Source organism: Biomphalaria glabrata, chromosome 9, assembly GCF_947242115.1.
Source record: "Biomphalaria glabrata chromosome 9, xgBioGlab47.1, whole genome shotgun sequence".
Lineage (NCBI taxonomy): Eukaryota > Metazoa > Mollusca > Gastropoda > Planorbidae > Biomphalaria > Biomphalaria glabrata.
Genome location: NC_074719.1, coordinates 22,072,351 through 22,089,976, shown reverse-complemented (window position 1 = coordinate 22,089,976; position 17,626 = coordinate 22,072,351). Strand labels below are relative to the sequence as shown.

Genomic DNA, 17,626 nt, shown 5'->3' with positions numbered 1-17,626 from the left:
TTTCAGCCGACGAGTAATAATATGTCTACCATAGGTATTTAGAAAGCAGATTCACAAAACGCAGCATTTACGGTTACTTGCGATAGTTTTGCAGTAATTATTATTTTTTTAATTATACCAGTTCTTTCATTAAAATTCTAAAATCTGTTTAACAAGAGAGTTGCTCTAACACATTGTCTCGTTATAACTTACCAATAGATTGGGTCAACATGTCTTTCTCAAAAAATGTGTTCCAAAATTCATTTAAAAAAATCATGTTACTGTAATTGTGATTTAAATGCAAATTAATTGTCAAGGCGAGGTCACGTGGTAAACGTTCTGAAGGAATAAAAAAAAAGTTCAGTTTAATGAACTGCTCATTATAGAGTGACTTGCCTAAACAGAACACATTTATCGATCTAAAAATAGAATCTACATTTGTGGTCTGCATCTTGTGAAGACAGTTATAATTAACGGAGACTTTGATTAAAGAGAGCGGCTTCCCACATACACACTTTCAGAACTAGTTGAAAGAAAAAGTGATATAATGTCATCGCCGAGTCAATCAACAGAGTCCATCAAACGTCGAGTCAATCAACAGAGTCCATCAAACGCCGAGTCAATCAACAGAGTCCATCAAACGTCGAGTCAATCAACAGAGTCCATCAAACGTCGAGTCAATCAACAGAGTCCATCAAACGTCGAGTCAATCAACAGAGTCCATCAAACGTCGAGTCAATCAACAGAGTCCATCAAACGTCGAGTCAATCAACAGAGTCCATCAAACGTCGAGTCAATTAACAGAGTCCATCAAACGCCGAGTCAATCAACAGAGTCCATCAAACGTCGAGTCAATCAACAGAGTCCATCAAACGTCGAGTCAATTAACAGAGTCCATCAAACGCCGAATCAATCAACAGAGTCCATCAAACGCCGAGTCAATCAACAGAGTCCATCAAACGCCGAGTCAATCAACAGAGTCCATCAAACGCCAAGTCAATCAATAGAGTCCATCAAACGTCGAGTCAATCAACAGAGTCCATCAAACGCCGAGTCAATCAACAGAGTCCATCAAACGCCGAGTCAATCAACAGAGTCCATCAAACGTCGAGTCAATCAACAGAGTCCATCAAACGCCGAGTCAATCAACAGAGTCCATCAAACGCCGAGTCAATCAACAGAGTCCATCAAACGTCGAGTCAATCAACAGAGTCCATCAAACGTCGAGTCAATCAACAGAGTCCATCAAACGCCGAGTCAATCAACAGAGTCCATCAAACGTCGAGTCAATCAACAGAGTCCATCAAACGTCGAGTCAATCAACAGAGTCCATCAAACGCCGAGTCAATCAACAGAGTCCATCAAACGCCGAGTCAATCAACAGAGTCCATCAAACGTCGAGTCAATCAACAGAGTCCATCAAACGCCGAGTCAGTCAACAGAGTCCATCAAACGCCAAGTCAATCAATAGAGTCCATCAAACGCCGAGTCAATCAACAGAGTCCATCAAGTAAATACAGGGAACTAAATATCTTCTGAAATACAAGATAAAACTACTTATGCACTACACTATAGGCAATTGTTGAACATTTTCGGAACAATGCCATATGTTTCTTGACTAATCTACTGAAGCATAAGTAGAATACATTTTATCGACTTAATGATATATCTATTATAATGGCCCTTAGAAGTTCATAGGCAGCATAGAGCAGACCTTTGTCACGGATTCACAAGCAGAAACAAGGAATTAAGATGTAGAGTCAAGAGTAGTTCTAGTCAAAGTCATTTTTTAAAACCAATCCAACTTTATTTTGGCACTATCAAGGAACCAAAACACAAAATAATATATTACTTTGAATGCTGTAGCCAATATAAAAAAGGTCCCCAATAAATTAAAACCATGGTAAAATGGAAACTAAATATAAAGTAGGTGTAAAATAGGCTTCAAAAGTTATTTCCTCTGACTTCATCGGAGCTTCCACCTACAAATGAATAGAAAAAAATAGAAGGTTTTTAGTTATCTAGTTAGCTTGAAACTTTAAGGCGGTGACCTACATAGTATATAGGGATGTAATTCGACTTGAATCACTACATCAGTCAAGTACTATTTCTTTCCTTTGTTCAAGTTACCAAACAAAATAATTAATTATCAATAGTTAACTAATTGGCAAAGTTTAAAAAATTGATTTTTGTTTTGTCAGGCAAAATTTCAGATTGATCCGAGATTGGGTGTCAGGGAAATAAAGTGTATAAACATTTTACCCAACAGACAGAGTGAGTTGATAGAAGCTTTGTACAAATGTATAACTCCTTCTTACAACGAAGATAAAATCCAGCATATGCCAATCAGTTTCAGGCTAGCGAATGGATGTTGCCATGCTAGCAACGTAACATACCATCACATTTTTTTTTCTTTCTAAGTCTCATTCCTGAGCGATAAGAAAAACTTACTAATATTTTCCTCACATATACAACTTTAACGATGGATTCAAAAAACAGAGAACAAACTGAGAATGATCTGGATTTCATAACAGATATAATAAGATTAGTCACTTGGTCCATCGCGACGTCAGTGTTTTGTATACTGGGCTTAGTGTCCAATGTAATTAACATAGTCGTCTTTTACAGACAAGGGATGAAGTCTACAGTCAACATTACCTTCATGGCTTTGTCTATCACTGACCTCATCAACGTCCTATTCATGTGGTGGGTCAGTATAAGTACGTATCCCTTGTTTAGTGACAATGTGGATTTAACGTTTGATCCGCTAGACGTGTCTTACCTAACAGGTGCTTTCCCACACGGTTGTATGTCTAGGGTCACTGCCTGGATCACTGTCTTTATGACAGCTGAGCGATGGCTTTGTATCGCCCTACCTTTTAAAGCGAAACAATGGATAACGCCTAGACGTGCGACGCTTGCTATAATAGCTATCTATTTATTTACTCTGCTACCACTTATTCCAGAGTATTTGCTGAACCAACTTAACTGGTTTCACCACCAGCCTTTGAACAAAACTATTGTAGGTTTGGTGACTAGCCCAGAGTACACCTACTTAACTGGAGTAAGTAACTTTATCTATTCTATAGTGTCGACGACATCTTTTTGTTGTATAGTCATTTTGACGGCTTTGTTAATGTCTAAACTAAGGGAAATTTCTCAATTCCGAAAAAAATCAAACCTCAATGCCCACCGATTAGAAGTCTTAACACGGAGAGACAATAAGGCTTCCAAGACTGTGTTGATCCTGGCGTGTTTCCTCATCGTGTCCTTTACACCATCTTTAATTGTATGTTCAATCACATTTATTGTCCCAGATTTTAATCTGAGTCATTTATATAATATTTACATTGTGTGCGTATCTATAAGTTTCTTATTTGACTCAGTGAACGCAAGTGTAAACACTGTGTTGTACTATAGGATCAGCTCAAAGTATAGACAAACACTGAACGAACTCGTGTGTGTTCTTTGAAGATAATTTCTTGAGCTGTTTGGTGACACAATGTGAACGTCGGAATAGTTTAGACTAAATAACAAGACTTTAGTGGTTACAAAGTGCAGAACTTGGACCTCTGTGTGTTGTCCAGGGCCTGAAAGGTGCTATTGATAGCTTAACATTTTATGACCTATTTGTATCATTTATTTCGAACTATACATCACATGTGATAAAAATACAGAAATGAAGAGGTTGTGTAGCTCAGCTACTCATCAAAGGGGCTTGAGTTCGAATCCCGACTTGAACAGAGTTTTTTTTAACTGATTACCTAAATGCAGTATGAAAACCTCCCCAAGCTGGAGCACAGAAGAGATAGGATCATGGCGCTCTGGGATACAAAACAAGGAAGTCATGCAATGCAAAAGCAATAAAATAAATAAACTAAGAAATGCAATTAACAATTTAGTTGAACCCTTGCAACTAGACATAAAGCATCAAGTGATTCTGATGATGACAGGCTACTGTCCACCTGGAATCGAAGAAAAAGTTGATCCCAGATGTCAAAGTTGCATGAAAGTGAAGCACAAATCTCTACGAATACATGAAACTTCCCGTCGACATGAAGGATGCAATGGAGAGAGAGAGAGATAGAGTGAAGGGACTGATGCGAATGTGGTCTCTCCCTGAAATGAGAAATTAAACTCCCAAAACACTGTCAGGTTCCATATGGGTGCTTAAAAAGATAGAATATTACCTGGAAGTTACAGATGAACTAGTAACTAGAAATTGATTTTCTTGGCCTCTTGGATGCAGTGGTGTGGGGATGAAAGGAAGAAAAGGATGAATAAAAGAATAAAGGAGTTTGTAATTATTAGGATAATAGGTAATGAATTAGATTGGGTTGAAGTTCGACCAGCTTAGAAAGTGGCGGCCAGTACCTGTGATCATTGTGTTGATATAGAGATACATATTGTTAATTACATTGACATGTATAACATTCAACACATATTGTATGTTTTTGTTTTATACTAAATGATTGTTGACTTAGAGAATTTCCAGTTCTACCGTATCTTCTATGATTTAATACATGCTAAAAGTAAAAAGAAACCAATTAGCTCATTCAATTCTAGTGTTTTCATTATGTTTCAATAGTGTTACGTTTACTTATCGATGGAAATAATATCTGAAAAAAAAGATGTACGTGAACAATAATAATAATAATGAAGCATAGCAGTGTTTCCCAAATGTTTAAATTAATGGAACACTTCGCACATACTGAGTATAGAACTATACACTTCACATATTTTTTAAAGAGGTTACTTCCCGTGGTGACCTAATAGTTCATTATTCCAGTTGTTTATGGAACACATTTTCAGGTCTCGTATAATACTGGGGTTGTGCAGAACAACTTGGAAAACACTGAATTATAGTATCTTATTACTTTAAATCTTGAGTTTATTTAGTGAGTTTATTACATTCAATGAGTTTTTAATGATTATTTAACTTTTATTTTTCTCAACTGACATCAAACTTTGATGTAGTGATGATTTGTTTACCACTAAAAAATATTTTCAGGCCTACATTTCATAGGCATTTGTTCAAACAAAAGTTACTGTAGCTTAAATCTTTTCTTCAATGCCTGATTATAAACTTCAAATTGGTGAAATGCGTGCTCGTATATTACTGTTCTATTCAACCAGTAGCAACTATTTTTGCACTCCTTTACTTAGGTCGGTATTTTGAACATCAGTCTTAGCGTGACATTATCAATGATTCACTTTTGATTCAAAGATTTCAGAAACAGCCTGTGAAACGTCTTTCTATAATTGGAATTCATTTTGAAATACCAAACAGTGTTGGTGCTGGCGTTCAAAGAGTCGAACACGAAAGAGAAGGAGGCAATAACGAAGAAAGCATCTTTCAGATGACCATCGGGCCTAAAGTCTGGAACAACAAAAAATATCCAACAAAATGTAAAGCTTGGAATGAATGTGATAACAAGGACACAGGCAATGACCAGGACTGTCCTGAGCGCCACTTTCTCCTTGGCTGTGATGTTTTTTAGTCCATCTTTCACAGCAGAATTTTTATTCCTCCATTTGGTCATTTTGTGTAGCTGTACTGTCAACAGTACGGTCAGAAAGATGACAGCAATGAAAGCGACCATCATTAAGACAGTAGATATAAAGTAACCAATATTTTCCAAGTAACTTAGGTCTGCTGTGTACACTCTGCCTATCAGAGATTGATTCCTCACTGTTGAGTACTTCCAACCTAAGCCACTAGACAAATATAACGGTACCAGTGGCAACAAGTTGAATGCGTAGATGAAGAACATTGCTACAAGAGTTCTCCTTGGCGTTATCAGAAACTTCACTCGCAGAGGCAACGCTACACAGAGGCATCTCTCAGCTGTCATGTACACAGTGATCCAGGCCGTGATTCTAGACATGCAGCCATGTGGGAACCCACCGGTCATATAACTGACGTCTCTTGGAAATATGATCAGGTCGTTGAGCGTAAGCAGGGAAGGGTACGAACTGATACTGACCCACTCCATTAAGATGACGTTGATGAGGTCAGTGATGGACAAGGCTATCAAGCTAATAGCCACTGTAGTTATTGTTTGCTTATAAAACACTATTAAGTTCAATATATTAGACACAATTCCCAACAGACACAAAATGGTGGTAAGAATGGACAGATTAATGAGATCAAATAGATACACAGAGTTATTTTCAAAGTCTGACGTTTGGTAGTTTAAATCGACGTTCACGTAATAGATAGATAACTCAGAAGACATTTTCCAGACAGTTTGAAAAACTTTTCTCGATTTGCTCCCCTGTATAAATCACACCCCGTTAAAAAAAATAGATTTTTCTTTCAATGTAAGACAATTTTAAATGCTTGAACAATAAAGTCTGATGTTTGATAGTTTAAATCGACGTTCACGTAATAGATAGATAACTCAGAAGACATTTTCCAGGCAGTTTGAAAAACTTTTCTCGATTTGCTCCCCTGTATAAATCACACACCGTTAACAAAATTAGATTCTTCTTTCAATGTAAGACAATTTTAAATGCTTGAACAATATCTGTACCAAAATGGTTCCGAGTTCCATCCCTACCGGCCTTCATCCTCTGACGTAATAATCTTCATGTCAGAAATTACGTCCAGCTTGAAAACTAATTCAAAGTGTCACTAAGAGTCAAAACAAAATTTGCACAGCTTTGTTTTCATGATGTTGAACCCAGGTCTGAGCGCCACTGTTGAGTTCAGTAGCAAATATTGTGTGGATGTTTGGGCTTCCTTTCAACAAACAATCTCCCTGGGGATTATCCAGCATTTATTTGCTATAATAAAATTAAAAAAAAAAGGGAAAGATAATCGCAAGGATTAAGCGAGACTTACATTAGGTGAAACAATAAGGCAAAGTGGTGAGGAAACTGATCAATTCAACGGTTGTTCTTCCCTCTTCAATCCAAGAAATCTGAACAGGTGTAGATCTAGATCTTGTTGTTAGTGACAGGTTGTACACCTGATCATGAGCCAGCCATGAAAACCAGTGACTTGGCAGACTTTAGGTCATTAGTTACGCATGACGCGTAGGACGTTATCATCTTCTTTCTTTTTGAAGTAACGTCTGTATTTTATAAGATAAGATACAACAAGAGGTGACTTAGTAAAAGAAATGTTGTTTAATAAACAAATTACCTGATGTCTTACTTCATATCAATATTATAATGTCATCGCGTCCAATTCTTTATGGTTGTTTCATCATATCACATACAGACGATCTTTCAAAAGATGATTACGTCCCATGTTTATCCATAGCCTAGTAACCCTAGTTGTACATGTTTATTAAACACTTTGCTAAGTCATTAGTTTTCTTGCCTGATTCAGGCTACCTGCACGTGTTGTATGCGCTCTTTAAACTGTCGTTCGATGGTCTTTATGGGTTCGAACTCTGCCCGCCCCGCCGTGCTGTGGGAGGTTTATGTTAGGATGTACTAATCCTCAAATCTGAAGGAACATCCAAAACATGTACAACGTAATCAGAACCCGTTTCATTCTCTTCCCCGAAACTAGGGTGAAAAAGATTACCTGTATGAATTGAACCTGGTAAAAAGAATAAAAATGTGCCTTTATATTTGTTTCTTTTTCAGTTTTATTCATATTAGAATTTTTTTTTATTTTGCATTAAAAGTTATGTATCACTGTTGTTTGTATTATTGGTACTTTACTTCTTAGTCTTCTGTCCTGAAGTGATTGTGATGTGTCTCTAACTATAATGATTTTACTCGCTTTATTGCGTCAGTTATCTATAGGCTTTTTTAAAACTGTGTTGTTATATACAATTGAAAGTTTCGTCCTTTAGATTAAACACTCTCATCATATTAAAATTTACATAGCACTCAAAGTGACTTAATACAGTTCTACTATATGATCTATTAATTGATAGTATTTAAGTCTAAGCTTACAATAAAATAGATACAATTATATTAAATCAATCCTTTTTTGATAAAATTATAACAACCCGCGAGCTCAACTAATACACTTTTGATAATTCTATTTTAATGACAGATGTAAAGATTTCAACTTGAACTTTGCCTATCACCTCCAGGACATTCGTTAAAGTCAAACATCCAACTAATATCAACTTTCTCCAAACAGTGTCAATGAGTCTGAGGTCGTGCACACGTTCCAACACGTAATTAAAATTGTTAAGAGTCAAATTAAACATTTTAAAAAATCAATATGAACACAACTATTTCTCACAAGTTTTGATTTATCTCAAAAAGTTCAATCATCACACGCACACATACACAAACATACACATACAAAGCATTTTGTTTTATTTTGGATGGTTCTTTAATTATCGAATCTTTATAACAGAGTTGAATAGGTTGATACATTGATTCAAATCACACTAGTACTCATATAGCTGATTAGTACTAAGTTATAAGCTCACTTATGAATTTTGGGGATACATAGGTGGTCAAAGCGTTTACTATAAGTTCAAAGAGTTTATAGATTTCCACTACATTTATCATCTTGTAAAATCCGCTGCCGAGGACAGACGCAGACGGCATAAAGAAAATCTAAATCATCCACCTGCGGGCAATGGTTATGCTTGCCCTAGATGTGGCGAAATATGTAGGCCACAGCTGGGGCTGCGCAGCCAAGGGAAATACTTCATTCCTCACTAACCTTCGGACTCGAAGACAAGCCTTATTATTATGATCTTGTATTATTATGATTCAAAAAATATAGATAGATCAAGCCGTTAACGAGAACATGGTTCTTGAGGTTTTGACTTTTTTTAAGATGGTGGAGGTTTTGAGAAATCAACTTGCCAGGTTGCAATATTGACAGTCGAAGTTTGAATAGCAGATGCATTGTGGAAGTTTGGATATAATCCAGATTAATCCATGCTTTGATTATAATAGAATCTTTTATATTTTTATGCTCAAAGCATGAAATGTGGCTAATTCGCGAATTGGCAAATTATTTCGCGAACTGGTCGTGACGTGTGGCCAGGGGCGGACTGGGTATCAAAATCGGCCTGGGCATTTTCCATATAACCCTGCCCACAAATGGCATGTCATACTATATGTGTATAATATATGTAGATAAAGTTTGATAATGCATCGGAGACTGGATGTATGCGGGCGTAGGATTACTTACTGTATCTTATTTAGACTTGTGTGTAGTCTGACAACTACTAACAGTAGAATAGCAGCCTTAATGAGTTTGAAATGAATATATTGTTATATCTCCGCTCCTATATTGAAGCGTATGGTGCGCACCAGGGCATTGATAAAGACGAGTGAGTGGGTAGAAACAAGATGGTGGACTGTTGATTCCGGAAAAGTAGATAGCGAAACAGAACTAAAGATAGGTTAGAAGTTTAGAACCGACCGCAGGTGTTGTAGTAGGGATCGTTGCCAGTGTGTTCAGTGGGTGAGAAGCAGTGTAGGTTGGCTGGTCAAAAAGAAGTCTTGTGAGGAAACTGGAAAGGGTCGTTCCTGTTAGTGGAAGACATTTCTTTTAGTGTATGTAGCTCTATACTATCGCTCATAAGACACGTAATGTGACCTATGTTAGTGGTAAGATAGAGAACCCTGTTGGAACGTTAAGACAGGCGGCAACAGTGAACTGTGCATGATAGTGGAAGGCAGTGACGGAGACAATACCACGCAGGCCAGAGCAGCTAAATGAATTCATAGACAACATAAGACATTTATGTTAATTCTGATCATCTAATATCTTGTAAAAAAAATATCTTGTAGATAAACATCTCTCAATTCTTCACCTTTATTCTTCGTTGAGTGTTTACCCTAGATTCGTGACAATATTATTAAATTGTTTTTTGAAACTTTATCGTTTTACTTATAGATTGTCAGTGTTACTTCAAAAGAAAAAAAAAAAGAAGATAATTACGCCCTTCGCATTTTATGTGTCAATCTAGACATGCATATTGATCAGTGACTTAAACTGTAGGTCATTGGTTTTCCTGGCTGATTCTATTTAAAGATTAGATAAAGCAGAATGGTAAGAGCGGCACTTACTGAATGTGAAAAGCTCTTGCTTCTTCTTAGTACATTCATAAAAACGCAATTTTTCTATGAATATATCATGACCATGTGCGTAGCCAGGGGGGATTCTTGGGGTTCAACACCCCCCCCCCCCAGAAATGAAATCCCCCCCCCCCAGAATTTAGTGACTGATTTTTTGCATTGATTTTGTTTATTTTAGGTGATATTTTAATACTAAACCTTTACTTGCCCCAGCACAGCCAGGGTTTTTGAGTTTAAAACCCCCTACCAGTACCAGGGGGTTTTGAGTTTAAAACTCCCTGCCAGGAGTTTTGAGTTTAGAACCCCCTACCAGGGGTTTTGAGTTTAAAACCTCCTTCCAGAGGTTTTGAGTTGAAAACCCCCTACCAGGGGGGGAGTTTGACTTTAAAAACCCATACCAGGGGGTTTTGAGTTTAAACCCTCCTTCAGCGTGGTTTAAAGGTAAAAAATACGTCTTTAATATTAAAAACAAAGCTAATTATACACTCAAAATTCTTTGAGTGTAGTCAAAGAGGTTTTGAGTTTAAACTCCCCTCCAGTGGAGTTTGAAGCTAAAAAAATACATTTTCAATATTAAATAAAGCAAATTACACACTCTAAAATCTATGCGTGTAGCGAAAGGGGCTTTGAGTTTTAACCCCCCCCCCCCCCCCGCCAGCGGGGTTTGAAGATAAAAAATACATCTTCAATGTAAAAAAAAAGCAAATTACGCACTCAAAATGCTATGAGCGTTGCCAAAAGGGGTTTTGAGTTTAAACCCCCCTTCAGAGGGTTTTGATGCTAAAAAATACCCCTTCAATATAAAAAAAGAAAATTACACACTAAAATTATTTGAGCGTAGCCAAGACAATTGAGGGTTTTGAGTTTAAATCCTTCTCCTACAGATGACTTTTTTTTTAAAGTTTAAAACCCCTCCAGATGGTTTTGAGTTTATAGTCCCCTTTCAGATCGTTTTGAGGTATAAGACCTTTATCTTCATATATTATTCTAAAGCAAACTACAGTTACCATGACCGTAGCTAATGGGGTTTTGAATTTAAAAAAAAAAAACAACCTCCAGAGATTTTTTATTTTAGTTTAAAACCCTCAACAGATGATTTTGACGATAAAACATCTCTTTTCGATATAAAATCTAAAGCAATCTACAGTCACCTAAATCCAGGAGCGTATTCAAGAGAGTTTACACATTTCTACCAGTGGCGGGGGTCCATTAATAAAGTGCAATAAATAGTCATCTGCCGAAATTGAAAAACACTAAATGTGTCTCAACAAAGATGGCTAAGACAGACTATAGGAGTCAGTTTAAGTCAGATATAGAGATCGGGTCTAAATTTTAAAAAATCCTATGCCGAACTGGGAGTCGACCCCTTAGTAAGATTGTGACAGAGCGTCGCATGAGGTATGGGGGACATGTTCTCCGACAAAATGAATTACGCATAAAAAGAGTTGCGATGACATCCTAGTACAACTTGGCGCCACACATTCATGGAGATCCTCAGAGCAGCTGGGAAGAGGCTTCAAATATTACCAGATTTTGTGGAAGCATCTTGACGGCAAATGCACCGAACGGCAGGGGGTGGTCTTAGTCAGTCAGAATATGCATTTTGTTGGCTTTCAATACCTTGTTGATGTCGAAGGGCTGAGCCGAAGGCTTTTCGAGCCCTAAGTTGGAAAAAAAACCTGTTTGGACGCCTAACAGTAAAAAAAAAACCCTGTGTGAACACAGTTCTGCTTGGGAGAGACCCGTGCAAGAGGTTGACTCTCGTCTACCCGTGGGCATCCCCACGGGAGTCTTGTGTTGCTACCCATTTAGCCTAACCACTTCCTCTAATGGTCGTTTCCACACGAGCGCCTCGATGAGGCAGAGTAGCGTGCTCGCGCTTTCAATACCAGAAATAGTGCTTGGCGGAGGGGGCTCCGCTCCGCGCTGAGGGAGCTCCTAACGCTTCCCCAGACCCCTTCGCTGTCAATGGCGGGGAGGCTACAATTTTTCCATTAACTCCAGGAATAACCTATTCTAGGGCACAATAAACGTCTTCAGAAAGAATGAAGGGTCAGAATTAAATAAAGATTATGTACACACACATACATACATACATATAATTTTTTTCCGGGGGGCGGGGTGGGAAAAAAAATCCCCCCCCCAACCCCCCTCCCCCGAAAAAAAAATCTTGGCTACGCCCATGATCATGACTCATTATTTACAGTGACGGATTTAAGTAAGTGGAGACCCCCAGGGCAGGATTTTTGTCCCCTATAGTTTTTCAAAAGCTTTAATGAAATTCCACTTATGAATAAAAATACTTATGTCTAAATACTCTATGTTTACTACTACTTCTATTTTGATTTCTATCTTTATATGAGTTCCTATCATTAGATTTATAGTATGTTGATTTTTTGCAATGGGAAGCTATGTGACCTTTCTTATGGCAATTGAAACAAGTTATTTCCTCATAATGATTATCCCTAGATTTTGATCTTGCATTTCTATCTCTATTTCTATTTTCAAACCTATCTTCAGTTTCTCTAGAATGTCTATCATTACTTCTGACTTTTTTCTCACTTGTGTATCCTATCAAATCTACCTTATTCTTATCTTTAGTAGAGAATGGATTAGTTGGATAAGCATTTTTATAAATTCTCATTATTTCTGTTACTTCATCTAGGCATTTTGGATTTCTCTCTTTAATAAATGATTGAAGTTGGGGATCACACTTGTTAATAAAGTTATCTAACAGAATGAAATTTTTTAATCCCTCATAAGAGTTTCCCACTTTTTCTAGTTTTACCCACTTATTAAAAAAATCTTTCTCCATATTAATGGTAGTTTGAGGTTCTATATCTACTGATGGTATATTGTCAAAATATTTCTTTCTGAAAGTTGTAGCATTATGACCATAGGCATTCAACAACTCTTTTTTCAAAACTTGATAGCTATCATCAATATGATGGTCATGGTTTTGGCATATTGTTAGAGCTTGACCATGAACAAAGTCTATCAGTATTACAGACCATTCTTCTTCTGGCATATTAAATGTAGACATTTTTGCCTCATATCTTTTCAGAAAATCACCAATTTCATCCTTCTGTTCATCAAAACTTTGTATCTTTCTCTTTAGCCATGTTTGTGAATTAGGGTTGTCTCTTTGTGTGGTAGAATTATTTGAGTTATTTGTGTTATTTCTTTGAGTTGTCTGTTCAGTTTGAGCTCTGGCTTGTGCTGCATCCAATCTCATCTTCTCCATTTTAGTTTCATGCTCTCTCTGCCTTTCTTGGTCTTCTTTTTGCTTCTCATATTCTTCCTTTCTGATCCTATCTTGTCTCTCTATCTCTTGTCTTTGACGTTCTTCTTGTCTTTCTATCTCTTCTTTTTCTCTTCTTATTTTATCTTGACGTTCCATTTCTTCCCTCACAACTTGCTGTACATAAGCTGCTAAGTCTTTTCCTTTTAACTCCATGGCCTTTCCATCCTGCATAGCTGTTTTCTTAACCTCCTTAAGGTCCACATATGATGATGTAGCCATTGTATTTTATTTTCACCCAAATTTATATATTTTTACTTAGCCTATATTAGTTATGGCTATACTCTAGACTTATTTTATATTTAAGTTTTTACAAACTTTTATACAAGTTTTAAGTGTTAAGTCTCTATAGATTCAGTAAATGTGTAAATCTAGTCTGAGTTATATTCAAATCTGTATATTAATATCACACAAATTTAAATCTAGTATATTATAGTATATATAATAGTACCATTTAGATCTACAGTTATCAAGAGCACTATGACTATTAGTATGAATAACTATGATCAATTTTAAAATTTGATGTGACTGAAGTGTCTAGAGTAGAGACTGTCTAGAGTCTAGAGTGGACAAGATAGATCCAATCCAGAAATTATGGTTCTATTTAACCATATGAAATAAATATGTATATACAATGTCAAATATATCTGTAACAAGATATATACATCTATAATGTACTACCTTCATTCATCTTTCCATTAATATTAATATTCCCAAATTAGAGTCTAGATGATTAAATGTACCAACGAGATGTACAAAAATGTGTGGATCTAGTATATATTAGCCAGACTACAATGTTTGACTACAATGCCAGTTTCGGCATTATTCTCATGGCAAAATCATATTTGATTTTAACCGCTCAAACTAAAATTATTTTAGTCTGATTCGCAATAAAAGAATCCTACCTGTACTTTCTATCATTAAGTGAAAAAAAATACAGATCTAGTTAAATTAATAAAAATAAATAATTTAAAATAATATACACAAATGAAATAATTAAATGAGACTATCGCTATGGGTTGGGATATGACAATATGGCACGCATTGATAACGTCACGAAGTAACCAAGCAACAACGGATATGACGTTTACACAAACAAAACAATCACTATCCTAAACGTATAATATAGCTTTTCATCTAAATTACGTCTTCTACCCCGACGGGTTTTAAGGCGCACCATCTGAATTTTACTCAGGCTAACGTACCAAATTTAGACAAAATCTATTTCTAAGGGCAATCTAAACATATACTAATAAGAAAAATGGCACTTAGCTTTTGATAAGAAAGATCCCCTTTGTTCGGATTCCCGAATATGATAGATCACAACAAACTCCACTACCTCTCTTCCAGTTCTGACTCTGTTCTCCGGTGCTACAAGTGGATACAATCCGTGTCGAGTATCCCACGTAATGCCACAGATGTCTTGATATGCCACAGCAAAATGTTTCAGTTTCTTCGACGACTGTTGATGACCGTATGTGTAGTTCCGACGACTTTGTGTACACAGTTACTGACGAATAGGTTAACGGTTCTCCTGGCGATGACTTGATTTGTGTAGACGACTACTGACAAATAACAGTCTCTTGACGGCAACTTGATCTGGACGACTGACGAATAACGAATTTCTTGACGATGACTTGATCTGGGCGGACGAATAACGACTTTCTTGACGATGACTTGATCTGGGCTGACGAATAACGACTTTCTTGACGATGACTTGATTTGGGTTGACGAATAACGGTTCTCTAAAATAGTTCACTGCTTCTGCTGCTACTCTGGTAGTATGACGAAGTTTGCTGTTGTATGTTGCTTCACTATACCAAAATGTCCAATGTAGACTAGGTGAGACCAAGGTCACCTCCGACGACGTTCCGTTATACGATTAACGGTTTTCAACAAAATTAAGTGGATGTAGCTGTTTCCACAACTTCAATATCAACAAGTCTAGATATGGTCTAGACCAACGTATAATAAATATATCAATTGTGATGTTGCTAGTTCAGGCTGTCTTGAAGTCAACCAATTACTCTGCAATCGTTTGGGTGTAATTGTTCGGGTGTATTACGTGTAGTTGACCAACAAGTCAAACAAGAACTGGCACATCTGTTGTAACAAGTGAAGAGATGTAGTCAAACGATGATGAACAAGTTCACATATAGATTTATTCTGATAAAAAGGCCACAGTAGAAGTCTCTGTCACTAAACACGTCGTTACCCTGGAGTGTTCTATCGCTAACTGATTTTCCGGTCTCTAACCCTACATATCCCAAACGTCACTAGTCCCGTTCAATATGCGTCATCTATGGTGCGTCGCTAAATAACTAACCTATATAAATAAGGTGTCTAACAGATTCCTCCCCCCCTTGAAAAAAAATATGTCAATATTTTTCCACTACTGTCAAGTCTTACAAGGGCATTTTCAATTTAAGGGGAAGACCACAAACATAAAATCTTGATCTCTTCATCTTGACTTGACAGTTCCTCATATACATGTCAATGTTCATAACATTCCAAAGTCATCTTCATTGGTACACAGTTCATCATGGAGGAAAATGTGGCATCTTATGGGCACTTCACATGTCACAAGTGTTCTTCACTGACAGTAATCTGATAAAATACAATATTTCAAAAAACAATTACAGACTTAATTTCTACATTCAATAAATTTTTTTCTTACCACCCTTTTATACGCTTTTGTCCATTTTTCTTTTATACTCACCCTTTTCCATAGAACTAACTTTCGTCAATGATATATGAAGTGATTCACACAAAAAAAATATTCATACTTACTTTTAAATGCTTAACATCAAATTTACTTATCTCCCTTTTCCATAACATATAAATGGTGTCAATATATTAATATATATTACATACTCAATATAATCATAGTTTATTTACAAACTTATTTCATTTCAATGTCATTCTAGACAATAGATCAGCTACAATATTCACAGATCCACTAATAGCTTTCACTTCAAATTTATATTCCTGTAGTGCTAAGAACCATCTATAAACACGACTGTTTTTCATGCTCTTTTGCTGTATATACTGAATAGGTTTATGATCAGTTAATAATATGAATTTCCTTCCTATTAAATAGCTCTCTAGCTTAGTAATTACCCATATTACAGCTAAGGCTTCTCTTTCAATGACACTATATTTTTTCTCTGCCTCTGACAATTTTCTGCTTACATATAATATAGGATGTAAGTTATCATAGTTCTGCATTAGACAACCACCAATAGCATTACCAGATGCATCAGTTGTGACATAAAATATTTTGTCTTTATCAGGTAGTCTTAATATTAATTCATGACTAAAAACATCTTTAATTCTGTCAATAGCTTTCACACATTCCTCATTACAAACTACTTTTTGAGGTTTTCCTTTTTTAAGTAAGTCATTTAGTGGATTCACTATTTCTGCTAAGTTCTTTATAAACTTTCTGTAATAATTTACTATTCCCAATATACTTTTAATTTGTCTTTTTGTTGTAGGTATTTCAATATTAAGTACTTTCTTTATGTTATCTTCAATAGGGCTAATCATGTTGTTATTTACTTTATGTCCCAAGAAAATTATTTCTTCCAATCCTATTTCTACTTTTTCTGCTTGAATTGTAAGTCCACTTTCTTTTATTATTTTGAATACTTCTTTTACATCTATCAAATGTTCCTCCCAACTATTATTAAAAATACATATGTCATCTAAATAGCAAATAACATTTTCTTTGTTTCCAATTATCATGTTCATCATTCTATTAAATGTGGCAGGTGCATTTACTAATCCAAAACTCATATAGTTCCATTGAAAAATACCATATGGTGTTACAAATGCTGTGTAAGGTTTTGCATTTTCTGTTAAAGGTATTTGCCAATAACCTTTAGTTAAATCTAATTTAGTAAAAAATTTTGCTCCATTTAATTTATGTAAAATATCCTCTATATTTGGCATTGGATATGGGTCAAATTCTGTGATGTTGTTAAGTTTCCTATAATCAATACATAACCTTATATCTCCATTCTTCTTTTTGGCTATCACAATTGGTGAAGCATAAGGAGATGTTGATGGCTCAATTATACCTGATTCTAGTAAATTGTCTATTTCTTTCTTTACTTTGTCTTGTAAATGTAGCGGTATTCTATATGGCTTAAGCTTGATAGGTTTTGTGTCTGTTACTTTAATGTCATGTTTAATAATATTTGTTTTTCCTGGTATGCTGGAAAAAATTTCTTTGTATTCTTGTATTATTTTAGTTATATCTTTTGACTTTTCCTTAGTTAAATTATTAAGATTAATCTTTTGCCAAGTTTGATTCTCTTTTGTTTC

The 17,626-nt window shown here is 35.9% G+C and overlaps 2 protein-coding genes across 2 annotated transcripts; one reads left to right on the top strand and one right to left on the bottom strand.

Annotated features, from left to right (window-relative positions):
- Positions 1-526: 526 nt before the first annotated feature.
- Positions 527-1,450, top strand: LOC129928372 (mucin-3A-like). The gene has a single exon (XM_056042588.1). It carries the CDS (start codon positions 527-529, stop codon positions 1,448-1,450), a length of 924 nt encoding a protein of 307 aa, XP_055898563.1.
- Positions 1,451-4,694: 3,244 nt separating this feature from the next.
- LOC106059806 (thyrotropin-releasing hormone receptor-like) lies at positions 4,695-7,840 on the bottom strand. The gene is made up of 2 exons (XM_013217484.2): positions 7,520-7,840; positions 4,695-6,768 (listed from the first exon to the last, which is right to left on the bottom strand). Exon 2 carries the CDS (start codon positions 6,216-6,218, stop codon positions 5,190-5,192), a length of 1,029 nt encoding a protein of 342 aa, XP_013072938.2. The 5' UTR covers positions 6,219-6,768; positions 7,520-7,840; the 3' UTR covers positions 4,695-5,189.
- Between the last annotated feature and the right edge of the window lie 9,786 nt (positions 7,841-17,626).

Coding starts and splice junctions, on each gene's coding strand:
- LOC129928372 (XM_056042588.1), top strand. CDS start 527: ATGTCATCGCCGAGTCAATCAACAGAGTCCATCAAACGTCGAGTCAAT.
- LOC106059806 (XM_013217484.2), bottom strand. CDS start 6,218: ATGTCTTCTGAGTTATCTATCTATTACGTGAACGTCGATTTAAACTAC.